This window comes from Sander lucioperca, chromosome 6, assembly GCF_008315115.2.
Source record: "Sander lucioperca isolate FBNREF2018 chromosome 6, SLUC_FBN_1.2, whole genome shotgun sequence".
Lineage (NCBI taxonomy): Eukaryota > Metazoa > Chordata > Actinopteri > Perciformes > Percidae > Sander > Sander lucioperca.
The window spans coordinates 19,697,007-19,721,005 of NC_050178.1; the positions used below are offsets into that span (position 1 = coordinate 19,697,007).

Here is a 23,999-nt window from a genome sequence, read left to right on the forward strand (position 1 = left end):
TGTCCTTTACTATTCTTATTAAAGTGCCAAAAACAACATAATACCGAAGCAGTGTGCACAGGGATTATTCATTATTATATTATAGTGGTAATCCATTATCTCCTGGGTGAATTTAAATGAGATTCAGATTTTATTCAATGTATGTCGATGACAGCTGGTGTAAGAAGGACTTTTGCCTAGTCCATAGATAATACCATATAGCAGTTACATAATAAGCAACTCTCAAAGTGGAAACTACGTTTTGGAAATGTATGTTATTCCATCAGATGTAGCTACCTTTTAAACATTTTGTTTTAATTTCGAAAATAGTATGAGATTTCTGGAACAACACTGTTCATTGTTCCTTATCTACAAAACACAAAAGATATAGATCTACACCAAATGCTCACTGTGCCAGTAAATTACCTTATGGCTCGGAAGTCACGCAGGTCGGGGCTGAACCTGCTCCTCCTCCCCAAATGAAATGATTGAGCCTCAGGTAGACTAAAGCCAATGGTGCATTTAGGCGGTCCTACTGAATTTGTAAAGTCCAAAATTACCAAGTTTATCACCAGGATGTTTCCCCCTAATAGCTGACAAAACATGTTGACGAGGATAGCCTGAATGGTCCATGTAAAATCAGATTCACACATAATGAGTTATGGAATACTGAAGGCTGCAAAGGATAGACCAGTTATGTCTTTGAAATTCAAAATTATTTTGCTGCCTCTGGGCGATGCAGACTGGATCCAGCTTGTATAGTGTGATTTTCTACCTGGTCAAGCAGATGGCAGTTAGACTGTAGCAACTCTTTATTCTGTTGAAAGCAGCAGTGCTTTTTGAATGCATTAAACAACAGAATCACACGCACATTAAAATAAGTCACACTAATTATCACTTCCAGTATGTTCAGGTTTATAGAGCATTTCTGACTTCTGGAGATTATAGGAAGTACATTTAGGACAGTAAAAATGTTCTTTATGGGGGTACTTTTGCAAGCACTGGTGAATCTACCAGTCAATGTCAGATTGTAATGGCTTGCTGTCAGTTCTGCCATCTGGTGTCTCAGTGGACATAAAGAGAGTTTCAGGTAGAACTGAAAAAAGCCAATGCAAAATGGCCAACAGATGGGAGTTGCGACACATGAACAGTTAGAGAAAAACCCCTAAGAATACAATCGCCCTCAAGGGACATCTAATCGGCAGTCACACAACTACATTTACTGTAGCCGCCCTACATGTTACTGAGGTACAGAATGTCAACCTTTCCCCGCTGAATCATTTCGCCTGTCCTTTCTTTGTTCTCATTGCTCTGGAGGATAAAAAAACATACCCATTAGAACATGAGTTATATCACAAATCAAGAATCCTTTACTGTCCACCTCTACTGGATGTGGCACTGGGTAAACATATGGTAATGCAAATTATATACCATAGGTACTATAATACCAATCACTGCTGTCAGTGCGGTTTTACTAAACAACTAGTATTGATTGATTGATTGATTATTGATATTTAATGAAAATCTGCACACGGCAGTGTCATATGTCTATAAATATGTTTAAATAAGTCACTATATTATACTATATATATATATATATATATATATATATATATATATATATATATATATATATACCAAAAACTTACTAGTGCCTTTCGTCAGCATGTAGGGCAGTACACAGAGCTGGTTGAAAATCTGAAGACTTTCTCTTGATTTACCAGCTAACGCTAGCACTAGCTAACTAGCTTGGTTGAAAGAACTCTGAACAAGACATTTTTAGGCGATCAAAGTTTTCCAATTAACTATGATGAAGTGAAAACACACATTGAGAGGGTCAAAGCTAAAGATGAAAACATAGACAATACCAGAAAACAAGTTAACGCCTATTTTAATGTACACAGGGCCATGGATAGCATTACAAAGCCTCTTTCCTGATTGACAGGTCGGCGTGTAGCCACGCCCCTAAAGCATCCCCTGCTTTATGGTCTATTTTAAAATAACGGGGACTATATTTTTCAAAATGAACATCATGCTGTATTAAAGAAGACTTGAAACTAGTTATTGATGCCATAAACACATTATGAAAATGTTTACTGAGGTAATAAATCAAGTGAGAAGTAGGGTCATTTTCCCATAGACTTCCATAGAAACAGACTTCTTTTTGTCCAGTGCAGTCGCCCCCTGCTGGAAGTTAGATAAAATGGCGGTTTAAGACACTTCTCTATGGCTTCATTTTTCAGGCCCGGAAGTTGCCGTTTGGGTCACAATCAGTGTTGGGAGTAACGGCGTTTTAGTATAACGGCGTTTAAGTATAATGGTGTTACTAACGGCGTTATTTTTTCAGTAACGGAGTAATCTAATTAATTACTTTTCCCATCGTTGCAACGCCGTTATCGTTACTGAGAATGTAAAGTGGCGCGTTACTACAATTTGGTTGAATGAAGCGCGAGGTGTCCGGCTTTGGCTACACATCAGCTGCCTGGAGAGAGCAGGGGTGGGGATGATGACACCGTTGCAAATGCGATGATGATTGGCCGGGTGGACGGATGCCCTGCTCACGCTGTCTCACTGCACGCTCTGACTACCACTAAACACCAGACAGCGACAATGGCGATGAGCCAGGGAAATTCAAAGGCAGCGTTCTCGAACTGGAAGTACCGGCACTACTTCTCGCTCATTGAAACTAAAGGCAAGAATGTTTATGTAACATGCACGCTAGGCCCAGGAAAAAAAGACTTTATCCACGTCTGCCTCAAGCAACTCAAGTCTTATGAAGCACCTCACATCAACACATGCTAACACAACACTTGTTGCTGCTGCTAACCCAACCCCAAGCCCAAATGCAGCTAGCGTGAGCTCCAGCGAAGGAGACGGAGCCACTCTGTTAAAACAAGCAACGCTCGATTTTTTGGGTCAGCAACAGGTGAAGGCCGAGCTGAACAGAGTTCAAATAAATACCAAATGTTCTAAAATACTGTATATAGTGTTTTTATTCTTCAGTCAGTTAATATAAACATCTTTGACGTTAAAGATGTTATAGAACGTAATAGCGTTATAGAACATAAAAAAATAACGTCACAGTTACTTTGTTGAGTAACTAATTACTTTTACAATGTGGTAACTGAGTTACTAACTCAATTACTTTTTGGGAGAAGCAATTTGTAACTGTAACTAATTACTTTTTTAAAGTAAGATGACCAACACTGGTCACAATGACAAATCGGTCTGCTACGTGAGCACCACAGACAGCGCAAAGCATGTATCAATACATAGCACAGTTAGACTACTGATATTTCAGAGCCATGGTCGGAGCAATAGATTCTAACTTGCACAAACCTCAGTCAGATAAAGGATCAATATGTCAGGCAGACTAGACTAACATATTCAACTAAACAACCCCTCTTGCCCTGCACTCTCTCTGCTACTAGGGGATGGAGAGAGGGGATGAAAGGTTAACAAGGGCCGTGCATTTTGTTCATTTTGCTAACAAGCGGAGTGGCATCCCCCCTAAAATCATCTACATGGCTGCTAAAACGGTGAACATGAAGGACTCAAACAAAAACAGATAGATAAACACAAGAATATTGTTTATTAACTTTTGGATACGGCAATGCATAAAGCACAATGTTCATCCTCATGTGGCCATTTTGTCTCTTCTGTGTTCAAGTCACCGCATGTTTAAAAAATAGAATTCTTCTGTGCTTGCCATTCTCACCATAAATCATCTCCCTGACAGTATTTTCGATTTTGTGATTTATGTTTGTGTGTGTATAATTGTGTGTGCGTTGTATGTGGGTTTACACACTTGTGTGTAAATGTGTCTGAATGTGTAAATATACCTGTTTGTGTGTGTGTGTGTGTGTGTGTGTGTGTGTGTGTGTGTTCCTGTCTGTGCCTGTGGATGTGCCTTTACATGTATGCTTGTTTGTGTGCATGTGGTCATACCACTTTAGGAAGTTGGCAAAGAAGCAGAAGGAGACCGCCAGCAGCTCCACCCAGCAGAGGGAGATGGGTCCGGTCACCACGGCTGATAAGAGCACCACTAAAGTCAGCACCCTGCACAAAGATGACCCCTTTTCCACGTCCAACCAGGACCTCAATGGATTCAGTAAGTCAAAATCATCCATGGTTCTGGCACCATCATAGAGATCCTACTAGAGAACATACTATTCCAATCTAATCTCTTAATATATAACCAAGGTAGAATATAGCAGATGAAATATTGTTGTGAGTGTAGGACAATGTAATTACAATATTTTCTCTTGTATAAGAAATGTAGCTATAAGTTAACTTTTGTTTCACATAGCAACATTTCCTCTACACATTGCTATGTCTCTGTGCCATTAATCATTTTGTCACATTCATTTATTTAAATAGTGGACATTTCATTTTATATTAAAACTTTCCATCTGTTCCTCTTTCACTAATATCAGCAGTATGCTGTGCTGCTTCACTAGCCTCCATCTTACTTAGTGCTGTTGTAATCACTTTCAGCTCTGTTCTCTGAACGTGTTCTGCTCTGTGCTGCCTTATACTCATGCAAGTACATATATGCATGTTGCATTGGGTTTTTCACACACACATCTGTGTGTCTTCAACTGCAATCTTATGAAAGTCAACCTGCCTGCCTGTGCGTGGCTATTTGGGGGCATACTTCTATCTCTCTGTAGACTTATGTGTGAGTGTGTGTGTGTCCAGGGTAATTAGACAAGGCCCCTCAGAAGGGCATTTTTCTCTTGAAAATGTCAGGCTGGCCTTTTGGGAGTGCTTGGCCGTTGAAAGCAGGGCGCTGGAGAGGGACTAAGTAGCAAGCTAATGTCGCCCGTAATTGCCTGCTCTTTTCCTCTAACTGTGCACGCTGCAATTCTGACGAACAATAATGTTTTTGCATTGAAAACACTTAGAGGAGACCACTTTTATCCAGACCTTGGATGTGTGATAAAGTTGTGGTACATTAAAATGTTAACATTTTCTGTGCATGTAAATAGACTTTGCTTTTGCAACATATTTAAAAGGAGCTTCCTTTCTTCTGGACCTTGGTTGTTGCAGAAACTAGTAGTACTTGAAACGTTGGACGTCTCTTTTCTTCCAGCTAGACCAAACTACACATTGACTGAGTCTATAAGTTTTGGAGTTTGCAGAATATAGAACTGGGAACCGAATACGTGATAAAGTAATGGTTATTTTATAAGTCATGGTTGATTTTTTTTTTTTTGCTTCCAGGCAGATATAACTCAACCCTGCTTGGGGCAAAATATAGTTTTGGCATGTTATTGGTCTTCTTTACCTAGATTTGTGGCATGCCATGAACTAGTCTCTCAATAACTGTCTCTCTTTTACAGTTGATACTGTGTTAGCACATACACATTTGAAAGAAGAGAAGGAAATAAAGCACACATGCGCACACACACACACACACACACACACACACACACACACACACACGCATAGACAGTCACTGATCCAGGCTCAGTCCTAATGAGACAGAGAAAAAATGCTGACACAAGGTATGGGACCCAATAATATTTCCGCAGATGGCCCCTCGCAGGGCAAATAACCTTTTTGTGTTATTGCATTCTCATCCAGTCACCAGTTATCTTCACAGGACATTGCTGTCAAAGCATATTTCTTTTGGTATGCAGGTACACTCCTCACTGTATTAAAGTTGAGCTTCTTTTGGAGGCGTATTAGCATATAGTGCCGGTACGCATGAGACGAGAGGGATTTTATCACAGAAGAGGGGAAAATATGTTGTGTTTGGTGGTATTAGAAGAGGGTAGCAGGGGGGCGGGGAGAAGGAAGAAAGAGAGAGGACAACAAATTTAAATTAGGGAAATTGGACTATTGTACCAGAAAACAGTAGAGCAAAGAATAACAATTAGGCAAGAGGGCTGCTATATGGATCATTTTCACATCAGGAAATTATGATCACATTCATTTTGAAGACATTAGTAAAATTACAAACACTGAATGAGGTCTGTGTCAGCCTTTATACTGCCATTTATTTTGTGTTGGTGGGGAACATCCCAGGTGGTTTTATGGTTAGAAACAGGAAAAGAGTGCAATGTTAGTCCTGAGTAAATGAAGTTACTGGTGAGCAGATTGATTCCACTTTATGAAGCTAACGTGAACACCGTTGATCTATTGGTGACAGGAAGCAGCAGAGTTTACCTGAATTGTATCATTTTAACGCATTCTCATGAACGGGTTCGTATGATATCATACGAAAACGTATGCACAACAAGTCGTATGATAACCTCTGAAATTATTGACGGCCGGCTGGTCACGTGACAACCGGTTACATGACAGTTATATACATAAGTTGAGCTGTCTTTACAGTTACATTTAGCTGAGAAAAGGTGACTTGTGTTCCGGGTACAGAGCACCCTGAGGTGATGGTCCTATCAGTGGCGTTACAGTTAATTTTAATGTTCGTCATGCGGCGACGACAGTTAAGTTAAGGCACCAAATCGACTACTTAAGATTAGAAAAAGATTGTGGTTTGGATTAAAACACCCGCCCCCTTAAGTAGTACTCCTGAGACACAAACACTCGTTTCCTGGGTGAAAGTCTTGTGATTTCCCCGGGACGCAAACTTCGCTCCATGTGTTTTATGATCCACCCATCCGCCCTAACTATCCTCCTCCCTATGCGTACCACTGTAGTCCTATATAGCAGCAGTCAATGTGATGCGTACACCAATAAATACGTGCAATACATATGAATTACAGTGCTTTACTTTTCATAGCTATATGTAAAAATGGTTCATGAGAACGGCCTGGTCATTTTCAGGAAAACGTTGTGTTTCCAAGTGTCTTTTTGCCAGATCTCAAAACGTAACACACCGGTCTGACTTCCCTACACCAGATACTAGGTTCAGAGGCTGGTGTGGTAATGTATCTGAAGCATCCATCCATCTTCGTCCGCTTATCCGGGGTTGGGTCACGGAGGGCAGCAGCTTCAGCAGGGGACCCCAAACTTCCCTTTCCCGAGCCACATTAACCAGCTCCGACTGGGGGATCCTGAGGCGCTCCCAGGCCAAGTATAATCCCTCCACCTAGTCCTGGGTCTTCCCCGAGGCCTCCTCCCAGCTGGACGTGCTTGGCTCCAGGGGGCATCCTTACCAGATGCCCGAACCACCTCAACTGGCTCCTTTCGACGCAAAGGAGCAGCGGCTCTACTCCGAGCTCCTCACGGATGACTGAGCTTCTCACCCTATCTCTAAGGGAGACGGCAGCCACCCTCCTGAGGAAACCCATTTTGGCCGCTCGTACCCTGGATCTCGTTCTTTCGGTCATGACCCAGCCTTCATGACCATAGGTGAGGGTAGGAACGAAAACTGACCGGTAGATCGAGAGCTTTGCCTTCTGGCTCAGCTCTCTTTTCGTCACAACGGTGCAATAAATTGAATGTAATACCACACCCGCTGCACCGATTCTCCGACCAATCTCCTGCTCCATTGTCCCCTCACTCGCGAACAAGACCCCGAGGTACTTGAACTCCTTCACTTGGGTTAAGGACTGAAGCAGTCTGCTAAAAATGCCAGCTGAATAGCTTGTGCTAAAGCCAGCCAAGCTAGACATGGCTAACAACCATCATACTAACAGAAACCCAAGGAAGACTGGCATGGATGAACTATTATTGAGACTTGCTGACCATCACAAGAACTCATTTATGCTGCTCTCTTACACACACATACAGTATATTACAATCTCTAAAGCCACTTTCTTCCCATGGCTTTAATAACACAGGAAGAAAAAAATATATATGCTAATTTGAGTGTCGCCTCAGCTGCCATTACACAAGGAGAAGATGCTGTAAGTGGCTACTTCCACAGACCACTAGGGGATAACTTAGGCTTGGAGAGGCTAATGCATCTACATTTGACTTTTTAGCATCTAGATAGAATGTGTCTCAAACCACCTCACGTCATGCTAATTGTTTCACACCCCCTCTGTATTACTTGTTGGTTGTGTTTACTAGGGCTGGGTATCGCTAATTATTTCCCGTATTAATTTGATTCGGATTCACAAGGTCATGATTTGATTACATTTCCGATTCAATTCACTATCAATTAGTTAAGGGAAATTTCCGTTACGATACCAGTTTAGCTTGGATATAAAAGAGATTCTCAGAGAACATATGCTGTAGTTTGTACAAGCAAGAAGCAACCCGCAAATATTTTCATTGATAATGCACCAGGTTAATGCTTACATTAAGAAAGTAAAAAGTAATTTTACTTATACATCCATGATGAAAAGGCAGATATTAAAAGATTGATTTCTGGATTTTATTAATCACTATCAGATCACTTAAACAAAGATTGATTTTAATTGGAGAATCGATTATTTTAACCCAGCCCTAGTAAACACACTTTGATTTTTGACAGTTTGCTGTACAACTACTCCAACTGAGAAAAATACTTATAGCTTGAATAAGCTATGAATACCTTACACAAATGTGCCAGGGAACGAAGAGTAGAGAAAAGTGCCATGGGAGAAATGGGAGGAAAATAGAGCTGAGGAGGTGAGACAAGAAGAGAGGGTAGGATGGGAGTGAGGGGAGGAAACAAAGGAAAAGACAGACAGGGGCAGAAGAGGGGAGACACAACGTGTCATCTATCTCAGTCAGTATGAAGGGAGGTGGAGGAGAGTTTTTCTTTAGTGTGAGAGTTTCCACTAATGGCTGCCAGCTTGGGCCATCAGGTGTCTGAAATACACAAAACTGATACACGAACAGAAATACTGCATATGCTAACGTGATTTCTTGCTAATTGGCTGCTTGAAGCCTATAGACAAATAACAATTACTTGTAGATGAACACACACACACACAAACAAACACACACACACACACACACACACACACACACACACACACACACACACACGCACACACGCCAACTAGCTGCTGCTCCTATAGATACATGTGTGTAGGCTAGCTGTGATTTCTAGTGTGGATTTTTGAACGGGTTTAACTAGCATATAATATTTCACAGTCAGTTGCAATCCCCCTAGGTTTTATCTTATTGTGTGTGTGCCTGTATCTACCCTACATATCATTTATTTACAACCCCTTGCAGTCTGTGTGTGTGTGTGTGTGTGTGTGTGTGTGTGTGTGTGTGTGTGTGTGTGTGTGTGTATGTGAGAGATAGAGTGTATCTGCATGGACGTAGTAGCCATCAGTCACTGTTTGAGAACACATATTTATGCGATGATAAATCGGCTCAGCTCTCTTCTAACAGTGTTCGATTTTTGACTTTATTCCCAAAGTTGCCATTTTGAACTGGCGATAGCAATTTCATCAACCACCGAGATGGATTCAATTGTAACAAGGTCGCTAGCTTACTATAAACAAAAAAGTCCACCGCAATGTCCCCCCCCCATGCAACTTAGGATCCTTGTCCCATAATATAACACTGAACTCAAACATGTGTCATTTCAACAAATGACCACGGCTGCCATGTTTAGAGTCATTTATTCCCATGACTGCAAGAGGTCACTTTTAAAGCCATTTCAATAAATCACCAATGCTGTCTTTTTTTCCTGGTTGTTACATTATCTGAGTGTTCCAGGGGAGACTATCAATAATATGAATAAAGATAACTCAGGGAAAAAGAACCAAGGAAACCAAAATATAGATGTAGATGTACATACAATAGAGATGCATACAGCTGTGGTGGGTAGAAAGCAAACAAAAAAATAAAGCCAGTATTTGAAGTACTCTAGAGGGAGACCTTTACCTGCAGCTCTGTCTCTCCCCTCTCTGTCACTCATGCAATGCATGCGCAGAGCAGTCACTAGGAACGCTCTCCCTGTAATGACCTGCGATTGGTCAAAGTCTCCCGTCACGGTCTAGATTATCTAAAGCCTAAATACATAGCCAAAAGGAGGTGCAGAAGTCTAGTTTTCTCTCACACCACTTGCATTACAATATGCTCAAATTTTATTATGGAATTTCTGCCCAACGACGCCAAAATATAAAGTGCCTACCACAGTTTTAATAATGAATTAAAAGTACCCACAAAAGGTCTCAAAACACTAAATGAAAACTACTTGCTAAAAACAGGAAGAAAGCCGCACTAGAAAACAATAATGCAGACCACACGTTAACTGATAAATTAAACCACTAGTTCCCAAACGTTTTCACGTCAAGGACCCCAAAACTGACACAAATTATGTGACTTCCATTTGATAAGATTTCATTCTAGGGTACCATCTGATAAGAATTTTGGCACTATGACTCAAAGGTTAACTGCTTGCTAGCTGACTTACAGAGTGAAAGATAGATGACCTACACAGTTTGGACAGAAGAGAAATTAAAGGAAAAACGTTAACAAATGGAAAAAAGTTTCTATTGTTTGGGTCTATTTGCGCACTTAGATAGATGGGTTGCTGACAAGTTATCCACTCTGTTCTATGGTGAAACATTTCTATATTCTTCAAAAATGACAGTAAGCCCATCCACAGGGCACGAGGAGATTATGGAGCAGCATGTTAGACATCACTTTCCACCATCATAAAAAAAAGACCATCTTTTTGATGAGAGCTTTTTGGGAAATTAAAGCCAAGGAGCACTGAACCTGGAGGCTCATGATGGCCGATCAACACACTTTCAGTAGACCCTTTATGTTGGTTTTTCCTTTAATGTGTCATCATCTGTAAGTTGCTTCCACAAATTACTAAACAGGAAGCAGCAAACGGCCAGAGCCAGTGTTGTTTATGGTTGTAAGCTAAACCCTAAAGAGGGAAAGATGCTAATTTTCAACCCTTCTGAAGAGCGTCATCCAACGGGTGTACTGCCGCCATTCATCTGCATGTATGGCAGAACAGAAAATCGGCAAACTTTCCCTTAAGTTACCATCTTATGTTAGTGGTAGCTAGCAAGCTTGGTTCATCTTTCAAAACAAATCTAGTTGTAGTCTTACAATGTGTGACCCTGCGAGATCCCCAGTCTTTACATATTATGACAGTCTTTAACGTTAGATGTGAGATGATTGTGTTTAGATGTGAAATGGTGTCAGACTGTAGTCTTTTTAAAGTCTGTTCAAAGTCTTCTAGTGTATGCTAGGCATAAGAATGATTGAGATCCATTTGATTCACAGTGTTGATAGATTGGTATCTACAGTATGTGTGATGATTGAGTATAACATGTCCACTGGAAAACGCTTTTTTCACATCCTCTTTGTTGTCACGCTCTGTTTCTCCCCATTGGATCATTCCATTCAGTTTGAATCGCATTCTTTACACAATCACACAATCGGTTGTATGTATTGACCAACATTGAGGGCATGTCGTATTTGAGTGCACACACATTGAGACGGGACCACTTTTGTATTTCAGAATTCAATATCGGCAGCATTGACGGTGCCATTTAAGTGTTATCGGATTGTTCTTTGGGCTGTTGAATATGGAGTATTGATCTTTCTGTGTGTATGCTTTCATCGTTCATTGTCCTGTGATGATTGATTTTTTTTTTCTTAGATGAGGTCACTCACTGACCTATCCCTCTTCTCCCTGGCCTTCCTCCCTTACTGTATGTCCTTCACTGATTTCTACTTAACTTTATGTCTCTACTTTCCTTATTTTATCCCCACCTTCCCCTGTCTTCTTTTCTCTCCTATTCCATTCTGTGCTCCCCACCTCCTGCCTCTTCCTCTTGTATTCTCTTCTCCTCTATTCTCATCTTTCCTTCTCTCCCTCCTGTTGTTTTCACTTTCTCTCTCCTCCTCCCTATCCTGTCCCACCCCTCGCTTCCACCTCTCCTCTCCCTTCCCCACCTCCGGTTTCCCCTATTTTCACACAACCTCCCCTTTTTGTTTGTGTTTCTCCGTCCTCTTATTCACCTTCTTTTCACCTGTTCTCCCTTTCTGTCTCCTCCCCAGCCTCCCCCTCTCCCTGCTCCTTCTCCGTGCAGGGAAGCAAGACGCTGCAGAGCAAATCCCTGCTGAATTCCTACTACTCAGGTACACACTCAAACACACACTTAAACCCACACACTTAAGCACACACACACACACACACACACACACACACACACACACAATCTTTAAAGATGCTTTAGGCAACGTTTCAGTGGCTGAAGAGGCTAATGTTTGAACTGTAACCATGTTAGTTGCAGTCATTACTGTTTCTGACTGAGCTTCTGTGTTTCCCTCTGTGTGTCATGTTGATTATGTGTGCAGTGTCTAAAGAGCCAGTTCCAGCCACAACTTCTATAGGTGAGGAACAACTTATACATTTCTTAATGGATCATCTATGCTTTTTGTTAATAATTCTCTCCGGTTTTTTTTTATTTTACAAAGCATAACAGCTGTGGTTAATAACTCAGTCAAACACCGCTCTTACAGTACTTGTGGTGTGAGTGTGTGAGTGTGTGTGTGTGTGTGTGTGTGTGTGTGTGTGTGTGTGTGTGTGTGTGTGTGTGTGTGTGCGCGCGCATGTGTGAGCATGAGAAACAAGTGAAGCAAAAGTTACAAAATAGCACACACATTCAGGTACATACAATGTCAGAGAGGGCAAAATAATGAATGCGCATACACACACACACACACACACACACACACACACACACACACACACACACAGTTTGCACATGGGCAGAATGAAATGTCAAAACCATTTCCAAGTACCTTCTTTCTGTCTTTTTCTCTTCATTTTTCCTCCCTCTCTCCCCTTCTGTTGGCCAGATTGACCAGTTCTTTGCCAAGCAGATTGGCTGTGGCCCCTGCCAAAGTGGGACATGTATGTCTCTGTGTGTGTGTGTGTGTGTGTGTGTGTGTGTGTGTGTGTGTGTGTGTGTGTGTGTGTGTGTAGTCACACAATCTCTTACACACACACACACACACACACACACACACACACACACACACACACACACACACACACACACACACACACACACAGAGGTATAAGTGCTGTAGTGACATTTGTCTGCCTCTCTCCTTTTACGGAGTGTTTCTGCTTTATGTGATAATACTTATCAGCCAGCTGCCAGCTCGTCATCTTCCTGCCACACCTCCTCTCATCCATCCTCCTCCTCCTTTTCACTCCTTCCTTCTTCCCTCCTGTGCTCTGTGTTCTTTCTACCGTCTACTGTCTAATCCTCGTTCTTTTTCTCTTCCATACTGTAATCTTCTGTGTTTATCTGAAATCTTTCCTTCTTTTCTTTCTCTCATCATCAGATATTCTGTCGTCCTTTCTTCACTTTCACTTCATTCCCATACGTTACTGTTCACTCTTCCTTTCCTCTCACTTTATCCTTTTCTCATTCTCACTCTCTCCTCCTCTTCTCTTCTGTCCTGGTCTCATCTCTTTGGTCTCCTCTCCTTGTCTCCTCTCCTCTACTTGTCACCTGCCTCTCCAGGTAGGAGAATGTGTATCTTCTCCTAAAACACTCTTATAAACCAGCTGAATCACTGTAATACCTGCTGAACTCATGTGTTAACTGCCCAGGAAACAGATAGCCAGAGGCAGGCAGACAGTCAGAAAAAAGACAGACAAATCACAGTGATAGACAGCCACTCTGTGTCTTATCTGCTCTAGAAAAACTGAAAGAGAAGAAAATTGGACAAAATGGTCAAAAGAGAAAGTGATGGGGAAATAAAAAAAATCAAAAAAAAACCATATGCAAGAATGTTTCAGCCTCGAATATTTAAGTTAATTTGATGTAATCTACACAACTGGCTACGCAGGTTTATGTGCCATTTGCTGATGCATGTCAAAGCATGATGAAGCAGAATGCAAAAGAACGCTTGAGTGATTTGTGCAAAGGCACAAATTCGCTGTCATACATCTTCACAGAGTGACGTTAGCGTTTTGTCGAGCCATCTGTTCTCTCCACAATTAAACAGGAAGACAATCTGTAAAACAAAACTTTCATTATCTCTGTGACGTCAAATCTGGTATCCAAAACAAATACATTAAATATAGAAAATAGACTTAAATAAAAAATGGAATGATACAACTTAGAGATAGAGCAGTACAAGTGTGAGAAATAGAAGAATTAAAATGTACATTTGTGATTAATTGGTGTCGACCTATCCCTCTTATCTTCTGTTAATTCATCCGCTGACCCTTACCCTAAAGTTTAGAGTATAAATGACAACACAACATATATTTTGTGCAGCTAAAAAGTACTTCTGAGTTTATGGCAATGTAAAGCACAGTACTGGTAAACTTCCCTACTAAATTAAACACGTACATTTTATCTGCGAAGAATTACGGAATTCTTAAACATTAACATTGATTTTTGGCCCGGGGCCTTCCATCCAGATATATTTTGGCTCTTCACATGAAATAATTTGGGCACCTCTGCTCTAAACTCAGTCCACCCATCCACTCACACCTCCCTTCTTTTGTTCTGCTATCAACTAATGTTTCGAGTCACTTTGTTCGGCTTTTTCTTTGCATCTATCCATCCATCATTGCTCTCTTCGTCTATAGCCCCACTATTTCTCTTCCTTTCTCTTCCTCTCTTAACTCTTGCAACCGCCACTGCTACTCCTGACTATTCCCTCCTTTTATCAATCTTTTCATCCATTGCATTCATCCACTCCTACCCCACGGTCATCTGTCTATCCAGCACAGTCTCACTCCCAGCGAGTCAAAAACCAACGCTTGATCAGGTTACTTTGGCGTTTGTTTCAGATGCCAAAAGTCTCCTTTAGCGTCTCAGTCAGACGCAGGGGGCTTTCAACTAATGCCAATGTAATCCCATCTGCAGCAATCTTTGACTCTCTGGGTACTCCTTTGGCATCATTTTCAACGCTCTTGGTCAGGACCTTTGGGGTCGCATTTGGACGATCTGGACCGATTTGGCGTAGTTTTTTAATGTTCAGGGTCAAACCACTTAGTTATGGTCAGGGAAGGATTGAAGGTGGTGTTACAAAATGTAGGTTTAAGTGACACACTGAACAAAAACGGGACACAAATCCCGGTCTCCTGGGTAAAAGCCCTGTGTTGTTTGACCCATCCACTCCCCCAACCAACCTCCTTATGCGGATTGTAGATCTTTCATACTACTCGCTACCGTTGTCTCTCTTCATACTACGTCATCTTACAGCGCCGCGGTCGAGCTGCTGCTCTGCCCGGTGCTTCCCATACAGACCCTAAAGGGTGATTTTTGCGTTGGTATCTGACGCTGAGTAGTGAGAGCGGGTTGGTCTATCCGTTCATCCCATCTTTTTGTCCATCCACTAATTCCCGAATTCCCTGCAATGCCGATTTCTTCATTTCCTCATATCCCTCCATCACTTTCTCCATCCATCTCTTCTTTTCTAATGTAGTTGATTCAATGAACCATCCTTCCATCCATCCATCCATCCATCCATCTATCCATCCAGCTGTACATGCATTACTCCCTCTCTAAATCCCATCTCTTGCTTCCACCATCACTACACTCCCATCTCCCTTTTTAGACACTGACTGCAGCCCTCCTTTCATCTACTCATCCCTCCTTTTCTCCATCCATCCATCCATCCATCCATCCATCCATCCATCAATCCCTAAACACCATACAGCAGCAGTGCTGACTGCTGTTAGCGCATCATGCTGAGCATCGCAATTATTTTATTGATTGAAGCAGTAAATTAGCGGATGGAGGACCTGCAAACTGACCACCAAGCATGTTGCTATTATTATCATCATCATCATCATCATCATCATCATCATCATCATCTTCACAATCACTATCCAAGGCCAAAGACAGACAGATGGAGGAATGGAATACCAATGTACACTGTAATAGAAGAGACATGGATGAAGGAAACAGAAAACCAAAGGAAGAAATTGAGTGGAAACTGAAAAAGAGAAACAGAGAGAATATTTGTCAGCATATTTCTTTATACAATATGTTTGTATGTACTGCTGATACGTTTATGATGCTTTTATCCTACCAAACAATCTTGCATGAAAAAGTACGCATTAAGGATGGAACTGAACTAGAGGACTTCTGATTCTAGTAACTGCCCTTTTAATAATTTTCTTAGTTGAATGTGAGCACATTTCATTATTTGTATTACTTTAATTATTTTCAGTCAAGCACTACTGTAGCTCAGCTGTCTAATTAAAAAGAGACCACTCATAGTTGATTACCAAAATGCCCATATATTTAAAGAATAAACTAAACGGTTAAAAGAGCAGATATCACATTATCGAGGATTGGTGAAAAAAAAAGAAAGGCTGGCCACCAGAGTAGACAAAGAAAATACTGTCAAAACCATTTTCATCTGATCGTAGATATTTTGTGATTTTAAAAAGCTTCATTAGTTTCGACACAAGACCCTAAGACCCTCTTAATGCTTTGATTTCCATTGAGTCTGTTATGTTGTCCATTGTATCTGTGGTGGACTCCAAGGGGAGCTGAATTCCATCATTTATTACAAAAATTGATAGAAAACCTTTCAATTTTAAAGAATCCACCATTTAGACGCGTTCCAATACCTTTCAGGCTTTTGAAAATGGATAATGGTACCAGGAGTCTGAATGGTGCCAGCGAGGATTCTTAAAAGCTTGAAAAGAGAGGGAGAGCAGAGAGTGAGACAGATGCAGAGAGAGAGAGAGAGAGAGAGAGAGAGAGAGAGAGAGAGAGAGAGAGAGAGAGAAGGAAGTTATTAAGACGGCAGTGAAAGAGACATACAGATTGAGGGATCAAAGACGGGGAGAAGGAGCTTGGGCAAATCCAGCATGCAATGCAGAGGGTGGTTTATCTCTCTCTCTCTCTCTCTCTCTCTCTCTCTCTGTGTGTGTGTGTTTTATTTTTGAACCAGCTGTAAAGCTTTCTCCTTAGCTCAGGTGTTCTCAGCTATGGAAATATGATTACACACACACACACACACACACACACATAAAGAAGCCAACATGTACACACATAGTATAGCATACACAATTATACAAATATATGCATAAGGAGACAAGAACCCATCAAAACGTTTGCACAGAAACACACATATCCGTATGCACATACACCCATTGCATTGTTAATATTGATGCGACGTAAATCCACTGGATCAGTGGAAAGCCACCGCAGCATAGCGTGCATTTCATGTGCAAACACGTTTTCCTCTAAAAAATCAATTTCCCAGACACTGATATATGTTCAAAGGTTACGCAACACTGTTCTCTGTCAGTTCACAAAGCAAGCGTCAGCCTTTTGTGCCCGGGCCAAGGACAGCCCCTTCGCCGCTGTTAGCGCTGTAGTTGTGTTTTCCTTGGATCAGGAGCTTTTCCTGGTTAATTAGGCTCACACAGTTGAGCAAATGCACTGATACAAACACAGACCCATGAGAAGGCGTCCCAGGAACCTAGGACTCCAAGAACACAACTCAAGAACTGGATCGGAAACTAAAATCCTCCCTATCACATTCCTGTTTGCCTTTTCAAGGGCATCCAAAAATCACGAAGATTAGGCAAATTAGACCAATAATGGATTACAATGCAACAGCTTTGGCTTGCAGGTGACAAGACTTCACGGAATCCTTCTGTTCTTTGTAATTTACTGCTGAAATATTCTGATGTTTGCATGGATGTTACAAAGGATAAATTCTAAGGTATAGCAGATTATTAATGCTTGGTTTTAGGGCTTATACGCTGCTGTTTTATAGACAACTTGAGAAGTTGGCTACATTGTTTAAACATCAAAATATTCCCATCCCAGGTGCAAATATCAATAGCAGATAAACCCTGTGCTTGTTTCAGTCCTAATACATTGTGTGCACATGTAGGAGCATATACGTGGCTAGTACAGCAAACTCCACTGCAGTAGTTAATGGCCGGTTGGTAAATACTTTCCCAGGACAGGGTCTTTTATGTTTATCAGTGTTTTAAACCCACAATGTTTCCTTCCAGGCAGCGCTGCCTAGAAAATGTACATGTGCTGCATGCGTAAATGATTCAGAGAGGACAGAAACACTCAGGAACAAAAACCCTTTTTTTAATTTATTTTTTATTTTGTGAGGCCCAACATGAATATAAAGTATAATAAAAAGGAGAGCACCCCTAATTTTTTCATTGCATATTTTACTGAAGTAAAAGATTCAATCCCCGCCCCCAGAACTTAGTGATTTTTGGCTTTTTTTTTTTATGATCGTTGCTCCATATTTTGAAGATGCACTGCATTTGAACACAAAGCTGTTGTTGTGCTGCGTGGAAGATGGTCCGTATAGAGAGCTCATCATTTCTATCCACTGCCCTGCTTGTATTGGAAGTAGTTTTTCCACAGCATTACCGACGGGCAATTATTTTCCCCAGTCTAGTTCAGCAAAGCATTAGGCTGCATGTAAGGTGATTATGGCTAATGGTAGTCATTTTGTTTGGCCCTAATGTGGCAGTGCTGGGTAATTGAAGGTGAGAGCAGAGTTGAGAGCGAGAGAGTCATTTTTAACCTTTATGTGCACAGGGAAGATGGAGCCTCTGTGCTCTTTTGCAGACACTTCTTGACTACCTGCTTACACAGCTTATATTCACAACAAGTGCTCTCTCAGTCACACTTCCTTTGACAAGTCTGTCTGCCTCCTGGTCTTTGCCAATCTGACTCACACGGATAGCTAAATGTACATATAGCTGTACATAGATTTTTCATACAGTCCAAACTGACAATTAATATCGTTGAGGATGAAATAAACACAATGATGACAAAAGTTTATTTCCATTTTTTTCTCTCCAAATTCAGGGATGCATTAATTTGATGTCCAGAACAGAATCAGTTCTGACATTTTTATTAATCCCAATGGGCAATTAATTTGCAGCTTCCCAGTCCATACAGTCAGTAACGAACACTCCCCTAACAATAGTTCAACATGCCAAATATGCCGAAAGCCAACGTATTAAAAAGATATGGGGACAGTTGAAAATACCTAAAAGCATTAAATATCAGTGCCAATATTGACATAAAATAATACAAATAAGTTAAGGCTTTAGTACATAACTTTTTGATATTAATGAATGTCCGTTACATTCAAGCCATTGCCAAATTAGTTGATATAAAGCTAATTAAGACTATCAGCTCCACACAACTCTCGCTGTATTTCTCAGTATGGCTATGTTCAGAAGATTGTGACTTTCCCGCGTAGAAGCTCTAGTGAAGATAATGACCTCTTCTGAAGAGTCCATCATGTTTTTTTAATCTTCCGTGTCCTCCTTGGCTACTAGCAATTGCGTGGAGGAGGGGCACGGTCATGGAAGGCTTGTATCATGTGGACACGCCGCTGTCATTAGTTAGAATTCCTCATGGGGGCGACAGAAACTACGCACTATAGCTTTAAGAACTGCATCTTTTAAAAATCCTCTCTGGGATGTTGTTGCAACATCCACAACTCTGAGTGATGATGCAAAATGACTATGACTATGATTCATAAGTGTCCAAAATGTCAGTAAGTAAATGAGTGATTTGGGACACAGCCCGGGAATGCAAAATGCATCACTTCCTGTGCACTAGAGGATTTCCCCCATATACTATGCTAGGGTTGTTCCGATACTGCCTAAAATGCTGCTGTCAGTATCGGCGAGTACGTGAGTCTCAATCCAACACCACGTAATTTAGCCCTGAAAAAAAAATCTTCAAAGTAGTTTATTTATGTTCTTTTTTTCCCGTTATGTCTGACTGTCAACCTAGATAATGAAAGAAAGTTCTTTGGCATTTATTATATATATGTATTTGTTCATGTTTTACAAAGAGTTTAACCTAAGCCAGGCCATACAACAACAGTAGCAATCATATCCCATCCATACAGGGTTAGCATACAGCTATTATTTTTTTTTATGTAGACACTTTTTTTTAACGCTCTGGGTTCTGATCGGTACTCGGTATTGGCCGATATGCAAGTTGAGGTATCGGGAAGGAGAAATGGTATTGGAACATCTCCATACAGTGCATCAGTACAAGACACCAGCTTTTCAGTACAGCAAATGTAGAAGCTGGACGGTTCAATTAAAAAATTAAGCTTGGTGGCCAGGTTGGTTCAGTGGGTAGAGCAGGCGCACATATACTGAGAGGTTTATGCCTCAACGCAGAGGTCCAGGGTTCGAATCCGACCTGTGACGATTTCCTGCATGTCTTCCCCCTCTCTCTCCCCTTTCTCACCTAGCTCCTGTCAAAAAAAAAATTAAAGTCGGAAAAGCCCCAAAAAGTAGCCTAGAAATCTAGACCCACCCTAGCGGCAGCAAATGTAATTTGCAGCCAGGGTCAGTCTAGCAACTCTCCGTTGGCTTGCGAGCTGGAAAAACCAAACTCTGGTCAGGCCAATCACATTGTGTATAGAGTCGGTGGGCGGGCTTAACATAATGACTGCAGAGTTGCGACGGTTCCGCGTGAATTCCCTGCTACTTGAAAACAAAGAAGATGTCTTTCGAATCGGTTTTGGCCGCGACTCTGGAAGACTTGGAGTTAAACATTGAAATTCTTTCTTAAAAAAGGAAGATGTGTTCGGAGTTTTGCCGAACCAGATACAGCAAAATTTACTCTATCATCTAGCGTTGCTCTGGTTGGCTATGAGTGCAGAGGGAATTTGAAAGACAACCGTTTATCCCGCCCCTCGAATTGAGCCCTGCCAATGGTGAGTTCCCAGACCCAACATCTTGATGTGGGTCTGGCTTGTCAGGCTACCCAAAAAGTAATCTTTAACAAAAATTGAGCTTGAATCACTTTTGCATTTTATTTGGCCATTCACAGTAGCAAAACAGAGCAGAGAGAAATAGATACATGAATAAGTCTATCTGTCCACTAGTCTCTCTCTCTCTCTCTCTCTCTCTCTCTCTCTCTCTCTCTCTCTCTCTCTCTCACTCTCTCCCTCTCTCTTTGGTCCTAACTTGCAAGATATTTTTTTCGTGAGAAACTCTCCTGTGAAGCACATTTGTCTGTCTGCTGTGCAGCAGCTGCATGGTGACTTCACAGATCACTGTGTGGGTAACTCACGCGCAAACACCTACCTACACACACACTCGGATATCTCTGTTCGACTCTGGCGCCTGTAAGTTCCAAAGCAAGTGGCTTTGTATGGGCATACACACACTAGCAAGCAGACAGCCCTGCACACACACACACACACACACACACACACACTCACACACACACACACTCTCATACACACACACACACACACACACTCTCTCTTTGTGAGTCAGTGTTTTCTCTCCTCATGTCAGAAGAGGTGGAGGTGAAATGAGGTAAACGGCTGCTATACTGTCTAGACTAGTTGATCCCTGCGACCTGCAGTCCAGATAGATATTTTCATCTGCCTCTCTGTCTCTTCCTCCATTCATCACTCCTTTATTCTGCTGCTCTCTTTATCTGGCTTGCCTTTGCCTTTGCCTCGGCTATCTTTTGTATTTCGGTTCTTTATTCCATCTGTCCTCTCGTTCGGCTTTCTCAATTTATATTCACTTTTCAAATCACCTAAGCTGAATTTGCAAACTAATTCATCTCAATTTGCAAACAAATCCAACTACCATCAGAATAGAAAAAAAGGCAAACAAATTCAGCACACTGCTAAGTAATTAAGTACATGATGTGTGTCTGCCGTTCGGAGAACTCCTTCTCTTTGTTTCACAAACTCAATTCATTTCTGCCTGATTCCTTCCTCCTTTTTAATTCTTTCTCACTCATCCTTTCCTGTACCATCTTTTTTTTTATTTACACTTCCTCTATCCATTTCACTCCTCTTCTCTCCCTTTTAGTTTTTGATATTTGCACCATCCCTCCTCATATTTCAACCCGTTCTCACTCCGAACGGCGTTCACTCCAAACATGTGAACGGCGTGTGAAGCGTCCTTTCCCCATTGTTTGTTTCCTAAACCCAAGCTCTCAATAGATGGTTCCCATTTTGTGCTGGCCACCACGAAAAAAAAACAGGATAAAAGTGTTGTTGTACAGGAATCAATAGATTAAAAATAACGTGACAATTACACGAACTGCCGTGAGACCGTGTTGGCGTCAAAAGAGACGCCAATAGACCCGACCAAGCGCGTTTAGTTAAAGTGTGTTATATGACGCTAAAGGAGACTTTTAGCATCAATAGCAACGACAATGGCACCTGACCAAGCGTCCATATTTGACGAGTTGAGAGTGAGAATGTGTTCCATATTTCATAAAGTCTGGAAAAAAGCTACTTGTAGAGAGAAAACAAACTCCTTGTGCCTAAAGGTGTTATGCTTCAATGTACACATTCAGTATAAAACATGCACTTGAGTTGCATTAAACAGTACACACATTTATTTTTTTTTTTAACCTGTTGTAGTTGCATAAAGAGCCCATTTACAGTAGATATAAAATGGACACGTTAAGTTAAAAGAATGCAAATCCATCCATCCATCTTCTTCCGCTTATCCGGTAACGGGTCGCGGGGGAAGCAGCTCCAGCAGGGGACCCCAAACTTCCCTTTCCCGAGCCACATTAACCAGCTCCGACTGGGGGATCCCGAGGCGTTCCCAGGCCAGGTTGGAGATATAATCCCTCCACCTAGTCCTGGGTCTTCCCCGAGGCCTCCTCCCAGCTGGACGTGCCTGGAAAACCTCCCTAGGGAGGCGCCCAGGGGGCATCCTTACCAGATGCCCGAACCACCTCAACTGGCTCCTTTCGACGCGAAGGAGCAGCGGCTCTACTCCGAGCTCCTCACGGATGACTGAGCTTCTCACCCTATCTCTAAGGGAGACGCCAGCCACCCTCCTGAGGAAACCCATTTCGGCCGCTTGTACCCTGGATCTCGTTCTTTCGGTCATGACCCAGCCTTCATGACCATAGGTGAGGGTAGGAACGAAAACTGACCGGTAGATTGAGAGCTTTGCCTTCTGGCTCAGCTCTCTTTTCGTCACAACGGTGCGATAAATTGAGTGTAATACCGCACCCGCTGCGCCGATTCTCCGACCAATCTCCCGCTCCATTGTTCCCTCACTCGCGAACAAGACTCCAAGGTACTTGAACTCCTTCACTTGGGGTAAAGACTCATTCCCTACCTGGAGAAGGCACTCCATCGGTTTCCTGCTGAGAACCATGGCCTCAGATTTAGAGGTGCTGATCCTCATCCCAGCCGCTTCACACTCGGCTGCGAACCGATCCAGTGAGTGCTGAAGGTCACAGGCCGACGATGCCATCAGGACCACATCATCTGCAAAAAGCAGCGATGAGATCCCCAGCTCACCAAACTGCAACCCCTCTCCACCCCGACTACGCCTCGATATCCTGTCCATAAATACTACAAACAGGATTGGTGACAAAGCGCAGCCCTGGCGGAGGCCAACTCTCACCTGAAACGAGTCCGACTTACTGCCGAGAACCCGGACACAGCTCTCGCTTTGGTCGTACAGAGATTGGATGGCCCTGAGAAGGGACCCCCTCACCCTGTACTCCCGCAGCACCTCCCACAGTGTCTCCCGGGGGACCCGGTCATACGCCTTCTCCAGATCCACAAAGCACATGTAGACCGGTTGGGCATACTCCCAGGCTCCCTCCAGGATCCTTGCGAGAGTAAAGATCTGGTCCATTGTTCCACGACCAGGACGGAATCCGCATTGTTCCTCTTCAACCTGAGGTTCGACTATCGACCGAACCCTCCTTTCCAGCACCTTGGAGTAGACTTTACCGGGGAGGCTGAGAAGTGTGATACCCCTGTAATTGGCACACACCCTCTGGTCCCCCTTTTTGAAAAGGGGAACCACCACCCCGGTCTGCCACTCCTTAGGCACCGTCCCCGACTTCCACGCAATGTTGAAGAGGCGTGTCAACCAAGACAACCCCTCCACACCCAGAGCTTTAAGCATTTCTGGACGGATCTCATCAATCCCTGGGGCTTTGCCACTGTGGAGTTGTTTAACTACCTCAGCAACTTCCACCAGGGAAATTGACGACAATCCCCCATCATCCTCCAGCTCTGCCTCTACCATAGAGGGCGTATTAGTCGGATTTAGGAGTTCCTCAAAGTGCTCCTTCCACCGCCCTATTACCTCCTTAGTTGAGGTCAGCAGCGTCCCATCCTTACTGTACACAGCTTGGATGGTTCCCCGCTTCCCCCTCCTGAGGTGGCGAACG

General features: G+C 42.4%; 1 protein-coding gene across 12 annotated transcripts in view; it reads left to right on the forward strand.

Annotated features, from left to right (window-relative positions):
* The window catches only part of ptprt (protein tyrosine phosphatase receptor type T), a 447,834-nt gene that overhangs the window by 338,597 nt on the left and 85,238 nt on the right, over positions 1-23,999 (forward strand). For all 12 annotated transcript variants that reach the window (XM_036001937.1, XM_031277206.2, XM_036001938.1 and 9 more), the window contains 3 exons: positions 3,936-4,090; positions 11,866-11,946; positions 12,166-12,201. In XM_036001937.1, the coding sequence (XP_035857830.1) occupies positions 3,936-4,090; positions 11,866-11,946; positions 12,166-12,201 (272 nt within the window). The remainder of the gene's footprint in view (positions 1-3,935; positions 4,091-11,865; positions 11,947-12,165; positions 12,202-23,999) is intronic.